We start from the raw sequence: 20,158 nt of genomic DNA on the forward strand, positions 1-20,158 counted from the left end.
GTCAAAGTTAAAACAATAAACATATTTACAGTATGCACACTCATGTATGCAGGGGGTTAAACTTAAAGAATGCACAGTATTACAGTCTTTTGCATTCCAGACATGCATGTAGTGCCAACACACCTACTCCATCTTTCTCCAGCTCTGGCACAGCACATGGACAAACTCGCACTGTGTGCACAAGCAGCATGACGGATAACATGTCTACACATATAATTAACAAAGAGGACTTTGCATAAATAAACTTACATTCAAACAAAGTCAATTTCCTGTACTATCACTTACAGTATTTCGCTTTAACAATGTGCATTAGATCCCTGCTGCAGTACTATACGCAGGTAAATATTTCAGAGTGGTGCAAAGGCAGTAAAACAAAGGGGGGACACCTTCAGCCTTGGCTTCAACATAAAATGGGTGCTGTTCCCTGCTTTAACCCTTCCCTCCCTAAGGTCCTCTCCCCATTTTGCTTACCTCTATTCCTACTTCCACACCTCAACTACATGATATCTTGCTCTATCACCATCCAGTTTTTCATCCTGCCCACTAACATACCCAGTCCCTCTGCTGTATCCTCCTTACCGGTGTGAAAAAACTTCACATTCTACAAGACAAATAGTTAAATACTATCACTCCTTTGCCTGTGCTTAAAGAATATTAAACACACTGGCTGTGGGGGATAGTATATCTATAACTACAACCTGCAGCAGTCACTGTAAGATGCTCAGAAACAACATGATGGTTAAAAATGAACAGTGGACTAAAGTGTAAGGCTGTCTTACCATCTTAAACCCATTCCACTCCATTTGGGAGAAGCCGGCCGTTGTCTCGCGCTCTCTCTCCTCACACAACATCTACACCAACGCCTCAGCAAAGAAAATCCCCTACTCGCTTCCTGTCTGACACTGTCTCCCTTCTTTTCCGCTCTCTGTCTCTCTTCCTGTTTCTGCCTGAGTCTTAGCAGCGTGCAGAGAGCAGCATACTACAGACATATGGAGCGAGCATTGCCTTCTTCCACAGATGCTGAGAGGAGAATGGTAAGCATGGATGAGAGAGTACTGGGCTGCAGCAAGCCTCCCTCCCTTCCATCCCTCCTCTTCACAGTCACCCGCCCAGTCGCCTGCTCATCTGGAGGGTCAGATCCCGCCCACTACCCCCCCCCCCCCCACACACACACACACACCAACTCTCACACACACACACACACACACACACACCTCTTTTAGAGACTGTGATTGGCTTCTTGGCTTGCCTGTCAGCCCCAAGCCTCACCTCCCCCTCCCTTAGTGTTAACACCTTCGCTCTCTTGCTGGCTCAGAGCCCTCCTCGGCACACGCCAGCCTCAGCCCGGTTTGGCAGAGAAAAGGCTCTCTGAATCCCAGCAAAGCAATCAATCGCTGCTGAGGTCTGTGCTTGAGTGAGCCGAGCAGAGCAGCGCGCAGCAGCTCGAGGAGAGTGATTGCAGCCTCAGGCACTATGGTAATAGGATGCCTGCGCAGCACTGTGTATATAAATTAGCTATTACTGGGTGCATGCTTAAATCCCCTGTACATTTACATGGCTGTGATACAGACTCAGTCTATATCTCTTACAGAGTACAACACACACATTTTTACACATAGGCTACATATATGCCCGCAGGGCTGATTTCAGCTTTGGTCTTACATAACACTTACAAGGATCTTTGAGAACTGGCAGTTTGAATTTTTCGTTTTCGTTGTATTTTCTTTAAAACTAAAAAAAAAAAACAGAATTAGACAATAAAAATAAACTTTCTGCTATTTCCAAAAAAAACCCAATTGTTTTTGTTTTAATGTAACATCATATAGGCTACACACCTGTTCATGTAGGTTCAACCAATTAATGTTTTTTTTTTTTTTTACCAATTATCTAGGCTATATGAAGTAAAAATGGGATCACGGTATACAATAAGCAGCTGTCGACATAAATGATCATGTTGGCTAAACAAGACAACACGGCGCTACCTGTCTGCAGCGGTATGCTTTAATGTTAGGCTACTTATAAAAGCCAAGCTGAAGGAGGAGGCTATATGCACAATAAAGGAGCAGACACACTGTAGTGAACCTGTACCCTACGATATCTACTCACCATGACCATTCTTGTGTCAGGCTTTTAAAACGGACGGAAACAATCTCGGCGGACAAACTGTAAAAAGTCGGCGAGGTGGGCGCGGAGAGTCGGGTGTAGTAGAGGCAGCGTGCCTGAGAGGATGAATGAGCAGTGCTGTAGTGAGTGTAGCGGAGCCAAAAAGCTAAACAGAGCGAACCGTCTGTGGAAGACCTGCCTGCAGCCCTGTCCCGCGTCAAAGAAAAAAAGCCAGGGAAAAACTAAGGCAAAACAACGCCTTGAGAAAAGAGCATACACTCAAAATTTCTCGGAAAAACACACATTAGACATTTCTCCACCAAAAGCCATTTAGGGAACGTCCACTCGCAACGGGGTCTCCCATTGGCTGAGGAGGTGTCGACGGAGTGATGCGCTCACGGATGCAATTGGAGGCGGCAGGTCCAAGATAAGGGGAGTAAGGAGGTTTCATGCGGAGAGGTAGATGCTTGAAGTTCAGGGGATTTTATACTCGTATTTCTTTTGTCATTATGCAACTGTAGAAAACCGGTTATCTGCATTGTTACTACAGTGTTTAAATGTTTAGCCGACTCTCTGTTGTCAAGACATGTGTAGGTCTGTTATCGCCGTGCTAGAAAACATCAGCAGCAGATCCCAGAAGCAATCACTATTTCCGTAATCTAAATAAATATATAATTTAAAATAAAACAGATACTGGGGTGTGCTTCTTATTGATCCTAATGTCACATCACCCAAAACACTCAGTTTAAAGCTGTCAGGCATTTTGTCAATACGCCATCTGCCTCATGCAAATGCTGCAATTAAATAATCTAACTTAGCATACTACAATCACATCTACTGTTTATGAACAATCATATTTTTTTATAAAAAGAAAATTCTCTTTACACAGGAGCAAACCTGCCCAAGGCAGATTTTGTGCTGGCTGGACCCTATCTCTGTCAGACAAGAAGAGGGAGCTCTTGCTTGTGTTAACAAATTCACCTGGCAGGCAGGAGTAGTTGGCTGTACCTTAACACCTATACATTAACACACAGATCACACAAGACCACACAAATAAGCATATTCATGTACTGTTATATGACTTAGCCTATAGTCTTAATAATTTACTGAGGCAGTAAAGTGCCTATACTTATCTTAACATGTAGGCTACAGTTCACTGACTCTTGTATTCTGATTTTATTTTCATGTAGCCAGTTCAGACATATAGTATCCATTCTCATGATCATGCCGTTGCTTTCAGAAATTCAAGCCAATTCAGTTGGTTTTCATCATTTTCTGTTGCCTCTGCTTGAATGTGGAATTTGCTGCTTTTCTTTAGGATTTGGATTGTTTGTCAAGTAAAACTATTTGAAGACATCACCCTGGGCCCTGGGGAGTATAGTGAAGGGCAATCTTTACCATTAAAGATGATTAAATAGACAATTAGATAACTTATACTTATATATTTATTCTACTTAAGTTTCTTTATGACAGCTTAGAGCAACCAAGCATTGCAGCAAGTCGATTCTGTATTGCGCGGTCATGCAAACCATCTACTGCAAAGACGTCCAGTGAAATAAGTTAGGATGTAAATACTTGGACTAAATACTTCCCTGTAATTCAAGCCACAGTGTTTTTTATAGTGTATATTAAACCCTACTGCAAGTACAAATCAACTACAAATGCAATTGTGAATTTCCACCTGACCCTCAAGAAGCTTCACAAATTAACTCCCAAGAGAGCCCACTGAAGTAATACTGTAATAAAGATAAGAAAAAAATAGAAAAGAGAGGAAGAACAAAAATGGAGTGTTGAATGAAACTCCCCAGCCTCTCCTCTTCACCTCTGACCTCTCCACATGTCTAGTTAGCCACAGCAAACTATAGCTTGCCTAGCAGAACCATGCGCCTGACATACTAATGAGAATCATCACTATGCCTTCAGTTAAGCTGGAGTAGTACATGTGCATGCACGCATGCTCACACGCACGTGCACACACACACACACACACACAGACACACACACAGACGCACAGGCACACGCACACACATAAACATAGGGAAGGGAAAGATAGGGTGAACAAGCTTGCTTTTGTTTCAAATAGAATAGAATATGCTGGCACTCGCAGTCTGGAGATTTGTACCGATCATATTGAATATAACAAAACGGAGGGAGAGTAATGTAGAATGAAACACAAAGAAAATGGATTAAAATAGAAGTGCATCTTTGTCTATCTTCCTTTATGTCCCTTCATATCTTTGTCAGCCAAAGAACAGAAAGAATTTACAGCTGAATAGTGCAGGCAACAAATCAACAGTTTCCTGTCCATTCTTTATCCTCCTGCTTTGACCTTTTGGATTTAATAAAGGCTTTTAGTTGGACCACAGAAAAACCATTCTCCACTTCAGAGCCTCTAATATTCTTCTCCCAACGCTGTTTTTTATTGTTGCTTTTAATTCCCTGCTGTAAGGAATGGAAAGTCAGATTTATGGAAACGAGTAGAGAACTCATCTCATCTCTGTTTTTGTCTTTGAACACAGTCAAATTTTAAGTGTTGAAAATAGAGGGTCATCATTTTCTTATTTCATAAACAACAATGCTTTGCGATTGTTTTTCGCCCTCTGCATTATGATCCAAATAACCTTTTCTCTAAATGAGATAATGATTTGAAAGTGAAAGTAAGTCTCTCACAGTTGCTCGTCCTTACTCTAAACTGCTCTGCAGGACCATTTTTTACAAAGCAATGAAAGCAACTGCCCCTACTCAGTAAATTAGCTATAAACACGATCTGTGTTCTGCAGTGAGCTGTTTTTGTGGAGTGTGTGTCTAGTGAAGATGTACGGACACATAAGAAGATGGAACCACAGTGCTGTCATGTCCTAGTAAAGGGTACAGACAGTGCAGTGTAATAATGTGTATGGACAGATGGAGGGAGTGGTTGAGCTTTTCTATCATGGGCATCCATGCTGAGATATTTCAGATTCTGGATGTTGGAGATATTGAAGTGTAGCTTATTATCTTGTGTATGAATATAGTCTTTGCTTATAACGTGTATGTGTTTCTTAGAGTAACAGCAATGAATTACTCCAAATATGTCAAATAAGTTATTAAGGGTAATCATTTAATAAAAGGCTACTTATCTTTGTGTCATTCTCACTAATTCAGAGCTTGTGTTAAAAAAAAGTGCATAGCCATGATTGGATGCATTATTTGGCCTTTTGAAGGATGACTGATGCGCAATCATTTTTGAGGGGCTAAATTATATTTCTTCCCTCTTGTAAAGTTTTGAAAGTTAGAAAGCTTTTGTGGCTTTAACCCAGGAGGGCCAGCCATACAGTCAGCAATGTGGACCCAATCTCGCTGATTGGCTCTGGCTAACATCCACAAACACACACAACTGAATCCAAACCCACAAAAAGTGTTCATCCGTGCAAAAACACACACACACTCAGAGAAAACAGCATCATTTTGGTTCTTTATGTGTGTCACAGTGTGACACTGTGACCACCTTGGAACTGGAAGTGGAAGGGCTGGGCCGCAGAAGTGTGCCTCGGTGTGTGCTTCCAGCCTGCTAATTCGGAAAGCAGAGAGCCGGCTAATTGTTCTGAACTCCGCCTGCCCTCCATTCTGCCCTGCTTGTCCACCCTAAACCACTCCTAGTCTCAGACCTTAATGGATTAACTGCAGGCTAATGTTGTCACTTTCTCTATCTGTCTTATTCTTTCTGGTTCTCCCTTTTCTTACCACGCCCTGAAAAAAAATGTCAAAACATTTGCTTTTGCTGCATCTCTAGATTTGAATAATTGAATATACTGGAGGCAAAGTACTTAACAACATGCAATATACAGCAAACACACAGTGATCTGATATCAAGTGCGAAAGAGCAGGCAAATTAAAGCGTCTGCAGAATAGCAGGTTTGAATATGCAGAGCGCAGACAGTGATAATTGTGGTTGCTCTCGGTTTGAGTCTTGTTAACTGTCAGACATAGTGTTTCAACACCTGCCTTATGTTTCACTCTGCATAATAAGACTTCTATTTAAAGGAGGAGAAGTGAAGATACTAGCAGAGGTGTTACCTCAAAGAGCTGGAAGAAAATACCTTGAATATTAACAAGAGAAGGAAAACTTTTCTTCCCAATTGCTCGTCAGGTTCAGCCCAAATTAATGCTTCCAAGGACACAAGGCAGTAAACACGGTTTGAAACTGAATTATTCCTCTGACGCTGTACTGCGACAACCCTGTAATTGAACAGTGTTGTTTTTTTTACAGAGCTGCGGAGAACAATGCAACACTTATCAGGTCTAGTTAATTTCAATTCAAAATATCACAGCAGCGTCTGCAGTAAAAACAGTCTAATACATTTAATAGCCCAGAACACGATCCTCAGTATGCAGCGGCTTACTCAGGCTCTTTTGATTTGCCCTTGAAGGATAGATTTAGTAGCTCTATTGAAGTTCTGGCAGTAGTAGCATCTTGCTGTTCTACTCAGACTGATTATCGCCTCTTTCCTGGCAGGTGTCCACCCTTTGCCGGTAACAATCAACAAATGAGAATCACAGCCTTCAACTTGCCCGTCTCCCTGCCCACTGACAAACTCTGCATCACTGAACCCCAGTAACCAGACAGCTATTAACACAATGTGGCTATATCTGCACAACAATGGCCACTTTGGATTCCGTTGACTTTTGTTATTTGCTTTCAGTGTTAAGACCAGGGGCTTTATTCTCACAGATCAATAGCTCCCACGTTGTGGATGCTGATTTTTTTAGTAATTTCATGGTCAAAGGCGCACAGTGCAGCCGCATTTCTGTTGCATCTTCAATCAAATCACATCTTTCCTTTGTTTTCAAAAGCAGGCAGCTCTGTGCCGTGATGCTCAGACAATTTAGTAATAGAGATGAGCAGTTTGGAGTAGTTCTGCTACAAAAAAAGCTGCTCAAAATAGAAAGCTGGTGTCCTTAAGCAGGAGGAGCCGCTTATTTAGACCACAGAGAGCAAATGATGTTAAATTATCCTGGGAGAGGACAGACAAGTTCACAGCTAGCACTGAAATACTAAATAGATGCAAATAAGAAGAAAAAGGTGAAAGTAACTCCTCATTCACTAACATAAAACTCTAAACGGCATTTAATGAACACAATTCACATTGATCAAATTCATCCACCTGCTGTTAAAACCACCATGAAGCATGTCTCTAATATTGAATCTATTGAAATATTGACCCTGAAAACATTTGGATGTGTGACAAATGCTATTTATCCAAAACACTAAAATATCAAGTTAACTGCTCTATCATCTTTAAGTCCTGAATATTCACTGATGCCTTTAAGAGACGTCTCAACTTACTGAAAAGGGTAAAAACATCGTAACTGTAAATCCAATGTTATTTACTGGGTAGAAATTCAATTCACTTTAGTTCAACATTCGTATGTTGATTGAAAAAATAAATGATGCTTTACTGTAAGTTCAAACAATCAAATCCAACTCGGCCCTGCCATTCTAAAAATGTGTAACTCAAAGTAGAGCTCCTAAATGGTACTACAATTTGCACTTCATCTCATCATCCAAGTATTTTGTAGAATTAAATTAAACTTTCCTCCTACATCCTCTTCCCGCCCTATCAGTGGCCATGATACACAGTTAGCTTAACCCCTGCCTGTGTCATTCTCTCTGCTAAAAAACTCCTCAGATCAGAAATGAATTCTTCATGCTGATCCCGGAACAAGGCGTTGCTGCATTTGTCACAGTCACTTTCTTCCACTTTTTACTCAAAGCTGTTTGGTATGGCTGGAGCCTCGCAGACTGCAGAGATGTGACAGAGGGCTGTTTGAAAGCAAAGGCTGAACGTCTCCATCTCTGTCTGTGGAAAAAGCCGTGATCGCTTTGTTAACTCTTCAGAAATTAGCTTCTCTTTTGTAGATTTAAGCGGAAATGATGCTCCTAAGTACACATTTTGATCAATGAGGTTTTTTTTCCAGAGCAAACAACAGCAAACAATTGAAAAAAATGCATGAAATTCTCTTATATATTATTTTTCGACCTTATTCGCTTCCTTTCAATTAAGCAAACACATTGATGTTTTTTATGAGCGAGATAATGGTGGGTCTTTGAGGCTGAATCCTCACACAAATGAGAGAAGGTTTGTTGAGGTGCCCAGAGAGGCTTAGCTATGCATTGGCTGTTGAGTCTGGCATGTGTTCTGGCACTGTGAGTGTATTCTCAACAGGACTCTGGTGGATTAGTGTCCATTTGGACAACAGAGTGGTCCGCAGCTTGGGGTGACATTCAACTTTCAGTGGGCCAGCAGCTTGCACAATGATGAGGAAGTTTAGTCTAGCTGGTAATTGCCATTCATATAAAATGAATGTTATCATATGAAATTGTTAGATTCAGTTTTTTTCCTGACAGCAATTGTTTTATTTTCTGTTCGTCCTGTTTTATAGTCTAAACCGAAAAGACCTTGTGCGTGTGGAATAAGGTGGTGGCCTTTCTGCAATGTGGAGGGTCAGTGGATCACGGGGTGTAGCGGTGGGCTTCGGGGCTGTGGGGATGGAAGTCTGATTTGCGTTTGATCCCAGTCGGGGTACATCCATGCTCACGCGGCGACTGCTGTGGTCCATCTGGTCGAGGCTTTAATCACAACTCCCCCCCTCCCTAATACGCACACACACACGGTCACACACACACACACACACACACACACACACACAACGCTTCCCACTTGAGATTCTTTAAACTACTGCTCACTTATTATTTCCATTAGTTATTTCAGACTTGTCTGCAGTCATGTATCTCCCCCTCAGAGATGAGAACCACTTTCTTCCTCTTTTTACAGAATCTCTGACTAAGACCATCGGTAGGAAAATATGAGTCACTGAAAGACCACCTGCCAACTGTAATGATGCTTAAAATCTGTCAAAAATCTCAGGATATCAGATCGCCATAAATGGCTGCACTACGGCTTTTGATAAGGAATAACCTTTAAGGAATGAGACACAGTGAGAGTCATTCACAAGTCTGGCCTATGGTACTGTGGACCATAAAATGCCCGTGCTGCACAAATCCAGCTATCCAAATGTCACTTCATGCTTAATCGCCCTTTCTCATGCTTGAAGAAAAGCGAGCAGGCGATGCACAACATGAAAAACTCCACCAGGTTTCAGTTTAAATGCCTACATGCTTGGGGACATGTTTCACTTATGCTGTGTTGATGAAATGATTCGAGCCGAGTGAGGAAGAAGAACTATTTAGAATCTTGAAAGTTTATTTCCTAATGAGAAAGTAACAAGATAGAAGTCAGCCTTCACAGATTGTATTCCTTTAAATTAGTTCACTTTACAGTTAGTGATGCACAGCTCATTGCAGGCTTCATGGTAAACCCTTTAATGCTGCTGTTATGCTGTTAGGATACATTCATTATTAAAGGGAGTAAAGGGTTAGCAGATAATGATGATGCTGTGCTGCAACCCCCCCCCCCCCTCCCCCATGGAGGAGCCACTTACTGTACTGTTAGCCTCCCTTTGGACAAAAATAACCTCAGTATTTTAAGCTATTTCAAATATCTTACCTTGAGTTTGCTTTCCTAAATCATTGAAAAACAAAAATCTATCGCACTCAAAACCACTTTATGTTCCGTATATGCAGCACAAAACAAACCCCAGCTACAAGACACCTCCCGGCGGAGCTCCTGGCTAGCTACTGTAACCCGAATGGTCACTTCTCCTCGGCCCTAATGCACAGGTCAGCTGCACATCATTTATTCATGGAGACAGCAGATACTTTGCTTCATCCCCGGCAATTAGCAAATCGATAAAAATGCACCGGCTTCGAAACCTATCAATTCTGAGAGGACAGAAAAAAAACAGCGCTGGTCATCAACATGCCAGGATCCCAGATGCGGACCATCACTCATGTATTGGCGGTGTTAGTCAGCTCAGCATCAACAGGCGCCGAGCTGTCAACGATAAAGCACATTTTCCTTTTAACATTGTTCTGGAAATGGAGTCTTCACCTACAAAACGTGTCTGCTTCATGTCATATCTAAATCTAGAACCTATTCATAACAAAAGAGGATTTAATGTTCTATTTGTCAGGAGATTTTGGAAGCATTAAGTATTTATTTCTATTGTGATGAAGAGATGACTGAGTTAAATACATCCTCGTGAGATTATCACATTTGCAGACAGGTCAGTAAAGGGCTCTCATCGGCTAATACCGCTTTTGTCAAAATGTATACAGCTGACATATCTACAGTAGAGTTGTTATCTCCATCTCTGTGTTTTCTGACTATCTACAGTACATTTTGATATCACTGTCACTTTTATAATTAATTCAGGAAATCTGCATGATTCAATACACACCCCTGACTGCTCTTAAGAGGGATGTCGACCTAAAATGGTATTAGATTCATCTGAATTTAGAACTCACTGTCAGCCTGTATGTAAGGCTTTCTCATTTTTAATATGTGCCTGCAAATAACAAATAACGAAGAACTCAGCAAATCTGAAAACACAATACTGCCTTCTCTCCAGTCTCGTCTGTTTCATTATTCTCTCTCTATTTATCCTTTTAAGCCAAATGAAACAACTGCAACTGGGTGTGACAACATTGTCCAAAAGAGGCAGCAAATTTCGCTTTAAAATTAAATGCTTTCTCTGCCAAAAGAAAGAAAAGCGCAGCACTGGGATTTTGGGCAGGAAGTGAGGTTATTTTGTTTATTTAATCTATCGAACTGTAAAATATTGACACTGACTTGAGGTGAACCTGCAGGAAAATTCAGAGGCTCACAACGTATGTAATCACAGCTTACTGTGGTCAATGTGTGCCTGAACGCTTTTGCATTATAGTTGACTGTGTTTTCTATTTTTCCCAAATTTGTTTTACTGGAAAGCCCCATTTCTGTGTTTGGTGTTTTATTATTTTGTTTTTCACATGAATCCCTTTGGACTGAGAGTTAAAAGAAAAACTACATTAAAAAAGGTTTAATATTGAAAACATGGGCTTGTTTTATTGATGTTTTTACAAAAATAATATTTCTTCTAACACGTAAATACATTTATCTGTGCCAAGGCTAGAGTTAATAGCGGGTGAAAATCTCCTCACTTTGGTCTTTTTAGTTGAGTGTACGACCTCTTGTTTACTTTTTGAATTTTGTTCCACGCCCCTTGCCCACCTCTTTAATAATACCTTTATGCTTATTTGTTTAACTTGCTCAGTCTGCTTTTGCTTTGCCATGATCCAATCAGAGCAGAGCACAGACTCTACTGCTGCTCCTCTCATAGAAATTACAGGTCATTACTTCCAGGTCAGAGTACCTGAACACAGAAAGGTGACCTTTGGTTGGGCGTGGGCGCTTGAGATGCTGCAGAAGGCTGTTCTGTCGGTAGACTATTCTTTATGGATCACTTCCACATCTCCAGAGTCCAGCGTGTGTATGGAAAATAGGTAACGATCGAAAGCATATGTTATGAAATATGCACTTAAAGGCACCTTGGGGGGGGGGGGGACTAAATAGCAAGGTTGCTCGTACAAACACGGATACAAATTCACAGCAGAGTCAGAGATAGGGAGGAGAATGAGAGTAGATGTAGGTTTACAGTGTGTGTGTGTGTGTTTGTGTCTACGTGTGTGCGCATGTGCCTGCAGACACCTGCTCCATTCTGCAGTGATGGCTCCCAGCGGGACAAAGGCTCAGCTGCTGATCTCTGGGCCCTCCCTGCAGCATTGGTGGCCGGCTAACACCCGCACACACACACACACACACACACACACACACACACACACACACACACACACACACACACACACACACACACACACATACATACAGACGCGCACACATATATACAGCCCCTCCAACAAATCTGAACCCTTCAGGCCTCCCTTGCTGTGTCTCTCAGTCTCACTGTGTTCCCTGTTACTGACACACTACATGTGCTCATGTCAACAGCAAACACGACATGATGTACACACACACGCATATAGCTGCACAATCCGTGTTCATATGTTGAATGTAAATACTATGATACGGTGCGGCCATTACCCACTTCACTTTAATATATACTGCAGGGATGAGATGGTTGAAAAGCACGTGTTCATTTTTTTCCCCTACCACCCTATACTACAGCTAAAAACCTTTAGCGAACACTGCACTTTATCAAACCTCAGTATTACATGATGCTATAATTATATTAAGAAAGGAAAAGGATACAATTATGTTGCAGATGTATTTAAGCTTTTCCTTGTTTTCACTTTTAATTTCCTTACATAGTCATTCTTTATTTTTTTAGCAGATCTTTTCAGTTAAATGAAAAGACAACCACCACATTTGTTTTTGTCAGTGCTGCAATTATCAACCAGCATTCCTCCTTGTGGCACGTTTGTTGTTATTTTCTATTTGTTATCTCCATCTCTTTGTTTTCTGACTATGAGCGTCTTTTCTCCTCTGTGGCGTGGTACAGCAGGGTTGTGGAGCATAAATGAACTAATTTCCTGGATATAGAAAACACTGCAATCAAGGAAAGGGGAAGTGCAGAAAGCGGGCAGATGGAAGGAGCTAATCATTGTTATGAAATAGCGATGACCTCTAACTATCTCCTGGCTGCTTTGCACGCTTCTGTGCTCCTCCCCCCCCTTCTTCTTATGTCTTTGCCTGTTTGTTGTTGTGGTAGTGATGATGATGAACCTCTTCAGGCACATCTAAAAAAGCTACCCCTCTGTTTTTTTTTTTTTTAAATTGTTGAAACAGAAAAGATTGGAGTTGTCAAACAAAGCCTGGTGTCACATAGAGAACTGCAGCTGCCTGCAGTGGGTAATCAGTGGAGCCTTCTACAAATTAACAGCATTCAGCTCTGAAGCACGGCACACTGCAGGTTTTAGGATGTGGGCTTCTGAAAATTAGATCTCAGTGAATGAAATATGGAATAATTAGCTGCTTGGTTTGGCCCACATGCTTTTTTTTTCAATTTTATCCGCTGTGTAAGGTGACATGGCAGAGATTGCCGGTCATCCTAATGCATGTAAACTGATAGAGTGGATTCTGGTTTTAAGCGGACAAAAGGCAATCTAAATGTCATTAATTGCATGCTAAATCTCTCCTCTGTGAGCCTGGTGGTTTAAAAGATGTATTTCTTTGAACCCTCTTTACAAGAACTGTCCTACAGCTTGAAGGATGCACTACTGAGAACATGCACACGCACAAACAAACTCAGAGACAAGACATGTAGCAAAAGACACACACACACACACACACACACACACACACACACACACACACACACACACACACACACACACACACACACTCACTGAACAAACTGAACACACGGTGGTGCCAGGGGAAGAAATGGTAAACTTTGCTGCAGGCGGGTAGTGTTTTCGAGGACGAGCGATCTCGCTATTTATTCATTTATCAAAGCACTCTTTTTATGCAGTGCTGCATTACATAGAAATACTTTGTAGTGTCAAAATAACTGATTTATAGTACAATGAATTTACTCCAAATTATGATTTAAAGAACAATGTTTTAATGCCGTAAAAATATTGCATTTGGACTTGATAGAAAAACTGCAATGTTGTGTTTGAGGCTTCCCACACCAACGCCAATTGAATCTTAAAGCACATTCATCTAATGTATGCAAATGATCTTGCTGTGCTTAATGAAGGCAACATTAATCACTATAACGATGATCTTTTTTAACTAGGGGAATCATGCACATGCACACACGTACACACTCGCACAGCACACGCACATGTTTTTAAATGCAATGCCTCATCACCAGCAACATGTTGATGACAAACGCACAAAATTACAAAAAATAAACCATTAAAAAACCATTTTGGCAGAAAGAAACTGTGCATAATGAGAAACTCAAAGTCACTGGGTAAAAAATAACATGTTTGGACTTATTCTTTTCTGTACCTCCTGATTCATTTCTTCTCTGTTGTTCAATTCAACGTTATTTGCATCTAGTCATCTGGGCATCTAGCTGTGGATTAATCACCTAAAATTCACTCATTCCATTTAATAAGATGCCGATAAGATGCATCAAAATATGTTCAAATGTCAATCAAATTTATATAATCAATTCAGCTAATTAGTTCCACTGGTTTCGACAAATAATTTACGGTCCAGCAGCCTTATGCAAACAGCAGATAACACTGTTGTGAGTCTTAATGGGCTCTGGAAAAACACAGAAATTGTGTGTGCTGTATAATAACAACAAAACACTGGGCAGACTTCTTTGAACTCGTGCAAGAATGCAAAGTAGAAAAACGGAGGAAAAAAAAACATTTTTGAAGCCCAACTCCTAACGGACGCATTTCACCGCTTATCCTTGCTGTTCATTTGCATACAGTTGATGGAAACCCTTGGGTACAGTCAGCAGCATGACAGTGGGTTATGAAGGCTTCCGGGAGGCTCTGGGGTGTGGATCTGAGCCAGTTTGAAGGGGAGCCGAACCAATGAAGAGCCCACAGCAGATTAGACACCCACAGCTTTATGTCGCTTTAATGCGGCGAGTCAGGGATTTTCTTACAACGCTTTTTTTTTTTGCCTAAAAGCTCAGGGTTTTCTCATGGTCCTTTTTTTTCATTCCCTTCCCCTTGAAGTCTTCTTTTCTATGGAAATGCCAGGGTAATGTTTTCTCCATAGCAAAATATCCAATCTGCCTACAACGTTCCTGCTTCCTCAACATGTGACTTTTCGAATGTTTTTTTTTGGAATAAATTAGATTGAAATTTTTCATCTTACAAAACTGTATACCTCCCAAGAAACATTTTAAATAATAATCTTAACTTTTTTACAATAATCAAAATAGTAGATGTCTAGATAATATTCATGCATTAAGTCCGAAATTAAATACACCATTAAGGGGCAAAAAAAAACATCCAATGCAAAAACTGCAAATGCTAACGGAATTAAAAAATAAAACACCCATTCAAATACACGCTGACACTTGCATGCACACCCACAAACACCTCAAATCTCCTGACAACAATCTGACTGGCAGAGGCTAAAGAAAGAAAAGGCGTCCATAATTAAACAAACATAACAATGTAAATATTTTTTACCACTATCCATTGGGGATACCAGCGGAATCCCACAATTGATTCGCTCTCTTCCTGCACTTTTGCTCTTTTCTCACACAAACACATGGATTCAAACAAAACTACCACTCTCTGCTTTCTCTCCTAATTCCTTTTTTTCCCTTCCAATTATCCTTGCCCGTGTTCATAAAAGAGATATAGATATATTGGTCTGTCTATCCTCTTACCAGGGGTGACCTGTAGCCCATCTGGGCTGGCGATGACAGGAGATCCCTGGGAAATAGCGGCGAGTGCGTCTCGGGGACGGAGCCCACGCCACTGGCTGCTAGTCCCGAGAGCTGCCCGTACCTCGCCATCATCTTGAGATGCTGCACGCAGAACACACACACTCGTACATAGACACAGGAGGAGAGTGGAGGGGAAAAGAGAAAGAGAGACAGAGAGGGGGAGAGAGAGAGATAGAGAGAGAGAGCGAGAGAGAGAGAGAGAGAGAGAATGGGTGTGAGAAGAGGGTAGGAAAGCAGATAACAGCAGGTAGGAAGGACAAGAGGATGGTAAAGGACAGAAGAGGGAGTTTGGGGAGGGGGGGTTGAAGAAAGAGGAGGTAGAGAAGGATTACAGAACACTTTGCTTTCACACAAATGCATGTGTGAACGCACATACAGTCATACACACCCCGCTTATGGACAAACTATACGTTCTCATGAATGTAGACAATTTCCTGGCCAAGCCTATGCTGTGTGGGTCTGATAACTACCTTGGTTTGGTTACAATAGAAATATAAAGAGTCTAGATACTAGCTCTCCATTTATTATTACAAAAGCGTATCAGTCCCCTCTCTTTCATAGTGACTATCGTGCCCAGGAAATGTAATAAACGGCTGCTGTTATCGATCATCCCATCTGTCTTCTGGCTATGAGCAAACACAAGTGTAAAGACACGCACATGTACCGACATACTATAACACACACATGACTGAATGGTTGGCAGCAGACATACACAGGTGAGGCGCAAGGAAAGAAGCAAATTGAAAAATCTCTTTACCTCATTGCCCAGCAAAGCGGCGTTGAGTGTTCGGCTTATTTCGAACATGTTCAGATTCGGTGCGTTTTTTTTTTTTCTCTTTCGTTCTGTCCTTTAAAATTGTTCAGGTTCTCCTTCAGTTCTTTGGCTCCCCCTTGTTTTTCTTTTCTAGGGTTGGGGAGTCTGTCACAGGATCACAAATAAAAAAAAAAAGAAAGAAAGAAAAAATCAATTGGGAAAAAAAGAGGGGGTTAAAAAAAGAATCCTCTTTAATTTTCAGATTTTTTGGAGAAGTGGATTTTTCGGCGCTCTATTTCTTTTCCCTCTCTGTCTCCCTTGTCTGGTGATGCACCTCTGCTGGCTGTTGTGGCTGTAGTAGTGGCGTTTGTGCCCAGGGTCTCCGCACACGTCTTAGGAGTCAATATGCTGCTTTTTTTTTTAAATCTCCCCAGAGTCAGCACATTAAAACAGGCAGTCAGGCGAACGGTGGGTCGGGCTGGCGGGCTGGCTGGCTCCCTTATCTGTCCCCCGCACACTGGCTCATACAATACGCTCCGATCCTCACACTGCTCGCTAGCAGATTAGCCTGTCCCACAACATAGCACTTAGTTTAAACTCCCCTCCCTTTTTGCTCTCTCTCTCTCTGTATCACTCCCTCTGGCTCGCTCCTCCGCTTTCCCTCCCTCCGTCCCTCCCTCCTTCCTTCCCCCCACCCACCCCTCTCTCTCTCCCTCTATCACTTACTCCATCTCTCTCTGCATCACTTTCTCTCTCCTCCCCGTTGCTCACGCATTAATGCAGCTACAGTTCACCGTGCTGCCACAAGGTGGGAAGACAGTTCTAGCAACAGCGACACCATCTCCGCCATGTCCCTTTTCCTCTCTGTGCCACTCCTATCTTTTTAGATTTCCTTTTTTCTCCTTTCCTCTTTCTTCGTGTGAGTCTTGAACACACAGCGATGGATTTTGAGAGAATGTTTGCACTTATCACTCGCTGCCTGGATCAACAAACAGGCAGGGATAAATGGATTGGTTTTAGTGTGTGAAGACTCTCATTGTTGGCCCCTTTTACCTAATTATGGCTCCTACAATAACAGGTTGTGCTTGTTGAGTAGTGAAAGGAACCAGGAAAGACTTCTGGGAAAGAAATATTTCAGGAACACCCTGGGATGTATTTTTGGGATAATTTCACATAAATAATGGAATGTAATAATAACAGTACACTATGAGGAGACATTAAGAGAGTAAAAGTGAATGGTACCTCAGCAAAGAGAAAAAGTGAGGGCAGGGCTGATGTGAGCATCAAGGTCAGGTGGTTGTCCTTTTTTCCTCAGCAGGGTGTGGCACAGAGATGACGAAGCAGCCAGTCACAGGCATGGCAGGAGATCCTGACCACAGAACAAACAAACACGAGGGGGAGAAAAGATTATGGGGACGTGTGCCAAGGATATGATTCACTCCATTTTCGTTTCAGTTTGTAACACCTGGGGGATTTCAGAATATGACTCAGTGTGAAAAACAGGTAAAATATGTACTGTGGAGAAGCACATTTCTAATTAAAACTATGCTAGCAGGGTGATCAGCCATCATCCTTGATAATGCTGATCTTAGTGTAGTGATACTCGTGGCTCCATCAGCGTGCCGGATAAGTTATTCCCTGAGCTTTGGATGTGCTTTTTTTGCTGCCTTGGATCAGAGCGGGGAGAGCGGCCAGTTAATAGCAGCCTATTGACACTGGACCATCTGTTTAGGTGGATGCCGTCCAGGGTAGCAGATAGGGAGGGAGAGAGGGACAGAGGAAGTGACAGAAATAGAGAGAAAAGAGGGTGACAATTAATGGAGGAGAGAAGGGGTAACAAGAAGAGGAAGTGTCAGCTAACTGTTAGTTTGAACGGATGTTTCTGGAAAAGAGGAAGATAAGAAATATGCAGAGAGACTCACACATAACAAGGATGTTTTAAATTATCACGTTTTCTCTTTTTTTTTTTTTTCAACCATCAGTAGCAGGATATGTGAGAGTAACATCAATGGCATCACTGTTTTTACGGCACTGTAGTGCTGTGTTGGCTTCAGTTCCGTTTTTTCTCTCTCAGAAAAAGGGCTGCTAGCCACATCCCTGTTCTGTAAAGCCTGCACTCTCTGGGGACGGCTGGTCCAGCAGAGCCCTGAGGGGGAGCTGTCAGTTGAATCATCCAGAGTGAGGGCTGATTCCTCAGTCAGCTGCCTCTCAAGCCTTCCTGACCGGGCCCCACTCCCATGAGCCCCCCCTGATTGCTGTCACCATAGTGATTCTCTGTGTACTGCTGGCTGGTCCCCGCATCTCCACCCCACATACACTGTATCTCACAGCCACCGGTCATCAACTCGCTGCTACTCGTGTTTTGATTTTTGCATGACTTCTTCCTTCATTGATGATGGATTTTATATGTGTGAGTCCCCTGCTGAACAGGGTAAAAAGGGTTTCCCTGTACTTGCTGAAATAAAAATACAAAAATAGAATTACTCTCTTGGAACACACACACACACATCCATACTGTACGCACGTCTCCCTTCAGGCTTTAAACAACAACAAGATATTCTGTGTCTTTTCTTTTCAGTTATGACACTGAGCTATGAACACTGACTTTTTCATCATTTTACAGTAAAAATAAATAAATAAAATAAAAGCATCTTTCTGAGAGGCTTAAAAAAATACCTCAGCAGTGCCGAAGCTACTATTTCCCCAAGGGGGTTTCTGATGTGTTCTTCATGAGATTGTAATGGTGTGGCATGTCCTCCTATCAATAGCCACACATGCTTAAAATAGCTTCCATGTCTTACTGTTTCAGTAAAGTCTGTACTAATCCCTGACAGGTATGTCTACATGTGAAGCACATTCATATGTGCAGAAATCATTAGAGGTCAAACATGTTATGATAAGCATGTAACGCATGCACTCTCCTGAGAGACAATTAAAAATTTGAGACACCACGATATGGACTATACCTTTCTTTTAAGTTCTTCTGTTTTTCCGGTGATAGATGTGTTCATTAAATCATTGCTGCACTTTGCAGACATCATGACAGGAAACACACTGCGAGCTTGCAGTGATACTAGAGCAGAAAGAAGAAAAGTTTTTTTTTCAAAAGGTGTTGCTATTTTTCTCCGTCTTCAGGCATGTTTTAAAGGAAGACACTGTAAAATATGAAGTTTAAAAGAAGAGTAGTAGTAAAAGATAGACTTCAAACGTAGCATTTTAACATCATTGGAAACCTTTAGCTAATGAGTTATTAAGTTGAGTCTTACATTTTTCCATAACATTTTTTCATAAGGTTGACCATGTACATATATAGAACTTTATAATAAGTAGATGTCAATACATGTATAGGAAAAAGTTCTCTGAATTTTAGTCTTTACTCAACTTCACATATTTTGCATGTCAAGAACCAAAAACTATATGAAGTTTTTAATCAGGTTACAAACAGTATCTCTAGGTCCAGCATCTTATGGTAAACTCAAAGAATACTATGCAGTCTCACCTTTGGTAAGAACTGAGAAACAAGGGAAACGTAGCGAATCTAATTATTATCATTATTCCCCTGGTCAATAGTTCAATATCAATCTGCCCCTTGAAAATCAACGATTGTCCCACAATAGAGCTTTTAATTCGCATAGTGTTAAAGGAATAACATAGCATGGAAGACAGGACAGCTATTCAATTTTCAATTTTAACAAAATATACACAGTCGCTCTGTATTCTCTTCCTGTCATCTGAAAAATAATCAGTCCGACCTATCTACTCAGTGGCCTGTTGATGCTTGCCATCAAATACAGATCACACACTGAGAGAAAAATCATTGCCCTCTCCCTGGTCTTATTCATTTGTTCCTGTTACACACGGCTTATAACCTGAAAATTAGCAGCCGCCCGTACGCCTCTTGCTCCCCGAGTTGTGCCGCTGCTCATTTGATGTACTTAATCAGGTGGAGCCTTTGTAATGGGAAAGGAATAGGGCCAGGCTTGATTG

At 41.6% G+C, this 20,158-nt stretch overlaps 1 protein-coding gene across 5 annotated transcripts in view; it reads right to left on the reverse strand.

Annotated features, from left to right (window-relative positions):
* Nucleotides 1-16,804, reverse strand: part of elavl4 (ELAV like neuron-specific RNA binding protein 4) — a 74,043-nt gene extending 57,239 nt beyond the window's left edge. For 2 of the 5 annotated variants that reach the window (XM_061033487.1, XM_061033486.1), the window contains exon 1: nucleotides 15,358-16,158. In XM_061033487.1, coding sequence (XP_060889470.1) covers nucleotides 15,358-15,777 — 420 coding nt within the window. In that variant the 5' untranslated portion in view covers nucleotides 15,778-16,158. The other 3 variants (XM_061033488.1, XM_061033485.1, XM_061033484.1) reach the window with 3 other exon arrangements.
* Between the last annotated feature and the right edge of the window lie 3,354 nt (nucleotides 16,805-20,158).

The sequence above is a fragment of the Labrus mixtus genome, chromosome 3 (assembly GCF_963584025.1).
Source record: "Labrus mixtus chromosome 3, fLabMix1.1, whole genome shotgun sequence".
Taxonomy (NCBI): Eukaryota; Metazoa; Chordata; class Actinopteri; order Labriformes; family Labridae; genus Labrus; species Labrus mixtus.